We start from the raw sequence: 5,278 nt of genomic DNA, 5'->3' as shown, positions 1-5,278 counted from the left end.
TTATAATTGCAATCATTTTTTAACAGTGATCAGGAAATTTCTAATTTCGTTTGAAAACACTTTCGTGCGCATTACATTAGATATTAGTATCTTAGATTTTTTAAATGAAAAACCGCTACATAATGGGCATTTTCACTTTTCGAAGGTTTTTAAAAAGTAAATTGATTCTGGCTCGATATTGACATTAACTACTTTTCTCAAATGTGGAATTTTTACATTCTCATTGTTCGACGGTTCAGAGTGAATTAAGGTTTGGAATACTTTTTTAAGTCCTAAAAGGAAAAGAAGGCACCTTTAATCAGCTGCTTTTAACCACCATTTCTGGTTTTATCCATTAAAAAATCTGTTTCAAGCTCCAAAAGTACCATTTTACAGCAACATTATATAAGATATAAATAAACGTTAAGAAAGAAAATTGCTTATCCCGAAATGATCTAAAAATTTATCCATACTTTCTGAGTACAATTTTTGGATAAGACTGATAGTTTCTCTTTTAATCGTGATAGCGGTTCTAAACAATGAAAATATCCGATTTCCTTCCACACTAGGCTACATTTAAAAAATATTTTAAAAACCAATGGTTTATCAAATTGTTACTTTTAAAAGGCCTAAGGAATCGAGAGTATCCGAAAGTATTCAAACGCGAATTGCGAAATCCCGCAGGCGAGATAAGAATTTGCCCAAGCTGCGCCTAGGTTTTCTATTTTATTTAAATTCACGGTAATTCCATAAGATTAGTCCTGTAACACTCTATATCCAAGATTCATAGAGAGTCACCTAAATCTGAAACAGCAATTTTTTTGGTGAATGAGAAGGTATGGATTGATTGCCATTTTTAGTATTCGTAGAATTTTAAGTATTTTAAGTTCCTTGTACAATATTTTTTAAACTGATTTTGTTTCCACGATTTAAGTTGAAAAAGTTTATAGATTTATAGATTTAATCCAGATATATAATACTCGAATTATAATTGATGGTGTATCTATGAAACATTTAACTAAACCTAAATAAAAAATGAACTGTATGGTCCAACATTGTAACATGAAAAGTTCAAATAAAGGTAGAAGAAGGTCACTTTTAGTATTAACAACTATAGAATCTTTGTAAAAACTCACCTGAAAATTATATACAGATAAATTATAGGATAATGATTAATCATTCTACCATTTCAATATTCTAATTCTCATTTTCGTGATTTTATTTCAGGAAATTCAAACAGCGATATAACAAAAACAAGAAGAAGATCGACAAGGGGACGTGTTTTAAATCTCCAGAGGGAACGTAGCAATGACGAAGCTTTGGAAATTAAGGAAGAAATAATCGAAAGTATGATCAGATTTTAAATTAAAATATTCTAAATAAGATGATGAAGTAATAAATTGCAAATTACATTTTGTTCAATTTTCAGATCAAGGCACCTCAGATCAAACACGGATTAAAAAATATGATGCAAATTTTTGTGCTGTCTATATAAGAGAAACTGCTGATTTGGCGGTTATCAAACAACTGCCGACACATAAAAAGCAGAGAATTCAGGAGTCAGAACAGGAAGCGGAAAAGAAGAACCAATGTAAAAAGTGTGCTCGAAGCTATAGATATAAACAAGATTTGGAGCGTCATAAAAAATTGGAATGCGAAAAACCGCCGCAGTTTAAATGTAAATTCTGCGATAAACGATTTAAACAGAAATGCCACATGGATGCCCATGTAGGTCGCGTGCATCATAAAATAAACTTGAAAACTTCAGTATTGTCTTATAATTGTGACAAATGCTTTCGAAGTTACACTTTGCTAAAAAACTTGTATCGGCATAAACGTTTAGACCACTCAGAAGTCAAACGACAATTTATTTGCGATTTTTGCGGACATAAAGCAAATCAGAAATCACACTTGTCATCGCACATTTCTTCGCGCCATTTAAAAAAATAATAATATGCACTAAACAATAAACTTTACGAAGTTTATAATACTGGTCGTGAACACTCTACTGTGCATTACATAATATGTTTTTATCTTAAATAACTTGTTCTGAAAATTACTTCATAATACGCAATTTGCCCTTTCAGAGGTTCCGAAAAAGTACATTTATTTTTGTTCGCTATCGATCTAAAATACTTTTAGAAAATATAAAATATTTACATTCTCACTCTAATGAGAATTATATAAAATTTAACCTCGACGGCCAGAAGAAACGATTTTCAAGAAAGTGTGTGTAGTATCGTAATAGTTTTTAACCAGGATAACTTTTGAAAAAAATGATCAAAATGAATTAAGTTATAGCATGCATTCTTGCAGCCTGAAAGAAAAGAAAGAGATCGTTAACCAGCCGTTTATGACTAACGCTTCTGGTCTCATCTATCCTAGAAGGTTTTTCGAACATCAGAAATTACATATTCCAGAAAATCTATGCGAGAAGCAGAAAAAAATCAGATAAAGATCGAAACCGCTATTGAAAGAACAAATGTTTGAATATTCAGCCAATTGATACGAGATAGGAAACAGAAGTCTCCAAATAAAAAATCGTTACTTTTAGAATTTTGCTTTAATCTTCGATGTAGAGTTTTATGCGGTCAGTCTCATAAAATCTTGGAGACATTCTTATAAATTTCCAGTGTCTGTCACTAAGAAGTAAGCGAAAGTGTAAATTATTTAACGAAAAATCCCTGGACTTTTATCAAACTAATCGCATAAAACTCTATACCGAAGATTTACAAGATCGTCTTTTAAAGTTTAAACAACCATTTTTTTCGTAGATAAGAAAGTGTTGATTGATTATTATTTTTATTATTCTTAGTATTTTAAGTATTTCAAGAAATTTATATATTTGTTTCTTAGTTAATAAATTAACATTTCTGCACGTAAACAGTCTTTTATTTTTGAATTTATAAGAAAAAGAGAGCAGAAACTCTTTTTAAAAGAAATAAAACATTCGAAATATGATTACGTATATTATTTCTGAAACATCTTAATTAACTTCAAGGCAAAATCATAAATTTAAATAACGATAAAATAATCTCAATTTTAGTGTGACAAACTGGAAAATATTTTGAAGCATACACCAGGAAATTTATATACAGTTCAATTATAATACAATGAGAATTATTTTACCATTGAAATATTCTAATTCATATTCTTTCCTTTTTTTAGGGAAATTAAATAGTAATTGGAAGAAACCAAGAATAATATCAACAGGATATTATGAAGAATATTTTTTTAAACATCAAAATGAACAATACAGTGTGCTGTGTAAAAATAACGAAAAGGATTTTGCTTGCGAAATTCAGGACGACCATGGCGAAAAATTTGAAATTAAGAAAGAAATTATCGAAATTGAACATAGCATTGATGAATCATTGGAAATGAAGAAACAAATTATCGAAGGTATGAACGGATTTGTAATCAAAATATCCAAATAAAAATTTGGAACAAAGAATTGTAAAATACATAATGTTATAATTTCAGCTCAAGATTATACAAGTCAAGAACACTATAAAAAATATATGCCCAAATTGCATGTCGTAGATTTAAAAGAAACCGATAATTTTGCTGTCAAAAACAAAGTCACAGCCTCAAAAAATGGTCAGAAAATTCAGGAATCAGAACAGGAACTGGAAAAAAAGTATAAATGTGAAAAGTGTGCTCGCAGATATAAATGGAAAAAGCATTTAAATCAGCATATAAAATTTGAATGCGGAGTCAGTCCACAGTTCAGATGTAAATTTTGCGACAAACGATTTAAACAAAATAGTCATCTAAAGACACATATAGGGCAGGTGCATGAGAAGACAAACTTATAAAATTCGGCAATAAAGCATAAATGCGACCAATGTTCTAGGAGTTATGCTTGGTTAGTTTTCTTTACATCGACATAAACGTTCAGAACATGCAGCAGTCAATCCACAATTCACCTGCGACTATTGTGGCTTTAAAACTAATCGAAAAGGTTACTTGTCTGTCCATATTATTTTACGCCATCTCAACAAAATTCAGTAATAAATTGACCAAATTCTTATTGCATTATGTTTAATAGTTATAAACCTTTAATTAATTTTCGTCAACATCACTGAATAAGATACAGTTTTACTTTTTGATGGTGATTAAAGAAGCAACTCCGATGCCTTTATAATTATATCGAAACTTCTTCTTCTTTTTCTAAACCATTTTAAATTATTAAAGCCGTTTATGTTAATTGTAAAACTTAATAATAATGTGCCTTAAATCAAAGAATAATTTAGATATAAACTAGTATAAGAAAAAAGTGTTCTGGGTGAAACAGCTTTTTCATGTTATAATTTACATCTAATAACAATCAAGAAATCATTTTTTAGTAATAAATATATTCAAGAAATAAAATAATAGTTCTATTTAGAAACTGTATTTTTTTAGTTTCAAATTGATTCCAAAATTGGCTGCATGCTCCCTTCCTGGTGCCTAACGTCTTTCATTAAAACGCGTATTACTTAGTATGGGAAACTGCATTATACATTTGTAATTTTCCATCTTCTTATGCATATGAATAGTGCAAGGATATGTACGTAAATAAAATTACGAGAAATTATATTGTCTCTTTCAATTAATGACTTATCGTTGATAATATAAAATATCATTCAATTACAAAATCGGCTATAACTTCGAACAAAATGTAGCAGAAAAATGTTTCTAAAGCACATTCAACCTAACATTACACATTTCCAGGGACCCGTGTGGAAAAATTTCGCGGCAGTCTTAAGTAGAGAGATCGGCTGGCTAGACCGAATCTAGACCGTCTACTTAAGACGGTCTGACAGGGTTCTGGCCTTGGCCCTCTCAGACGGACTCGATTGCAAAAATTTCAAAGATTCATCGAAGCGGTCTGGCTGGACCCCTCTCAGACGGTCTCGGTTGAAAATAGGAAGTGCTATCGTGACAGTGTTTGGTGTAATCCTCAGCAGACAGAAATGATTGGGAAAACCTAAAACAATATTAATGTTTGCCGGAAAGTTTTGTGTTGAAGTCAGATTGACAAATCGAGGCGTCTTAACGATAGGATGCCAACGCACGCGATCGACTAGATGATACTTAACCAAAAATATAAACAATAAAAAGCTAACCAAGAAGTAAGCACTAGAAAGTTTTAAATCGCAGAATTGAACAAGATGAAGCTATAAGTTGGCCAAAAATAGAAGATGCTCGCTCGCTTCATCAAAACATTAAAGTCCTATCTCGGGCGAGCAAAGCATGAAGGTGGCCACTTCTCGTGTTTAGATTATAAGCGAGAAGTGGCACCTTCATGCTTTGC

General features: G+C 31.0%; 2 protein-coding genes across 2 annotated transcripts in view; both read left to right on the top strand.

Annotated features, from left to right (window-relative positions):
* Nucleotides 1-2,504, top strand: part of LOC117168366 (zinc finger protein 676-like) — a 7,152-nt gene extending 4,648 nt beyond the window's left edge. Inside the window, exons 2-3 of the mRNA XM_033353961.1 lie at nucleotides 1,207-1,326; nucleotides 1,409-2,504. Of these exons, the coding sequence (XP_033209852.1) occupies nucleotides 1,207-1,326; nucleotides 1,409-1,929 (641 nt within the window). The 3' untranslated portion in view covers nucleotides 1,930-2,504. The remainder of the gene's footprint in view (nucleotides 1-1,206; nucleotides 1,327-1,408) is intronic.
* Nucleotides 2,505-3,157: 653 nt separating this feature from the next.
* On the top strand, nucleotides 3,158-4,214 carry LOC117167970 (zinc finger protein 808-like). The gene is made up of 2 exons (XM_033353245.1): nucleotides 3,158-3,381; nucleotides 3,463-4,214. The coding sequence occupies exons 1-2, from the start codon at nucleotides 3,360-3,362 to the stop codon at nucleotides 3,795-3,797; spliced, it is 357 nt and encodes a 118-aa protein (XP_033209136.1). The 5' UTR covers nucleotides 3,158-3,359; the 3' UTR covers nucleotides 3,798-4,214.
* Nucleotides 4,215-5,278: the final 1,064 nt, after the last annotated feature.

This window comes from Belonocnema kinseyi, chromosome 2 (genome assembly GCF_010883055.1).
Source record: "Belonocnema kinseyi isolate 2016_QV_RU_SX_M_011 chromosome 2, B_treatae_v1, whole genome shotgun sequence".
NCBI classification, from domain to species: domain Eukaryota; kingdom Metazoa; phylum Arthropoda; class Insecta; order Hymenoptera; family Cynipidae; genus Belonocnema; species Belonocnema kinseyi.
Note: the sequence above shows the minus strand (reverse complement) of the source record. Positions and strands in the feature narration are given on the sequence as shown.

Coding starts and splice junctions, on each gene's coding strand:
- LOC117167970 (XM_033353245.1), top strand. CDS start 3,360: ATGAAGAAACAAATTATCGAAG. Junction 3,382..3,462: donor GAAGAAACAAATTATCGAAG/GTATGAACGGAT, acceptor TTATAATTTCAG/CTCAAGATTATACAAGTCAA.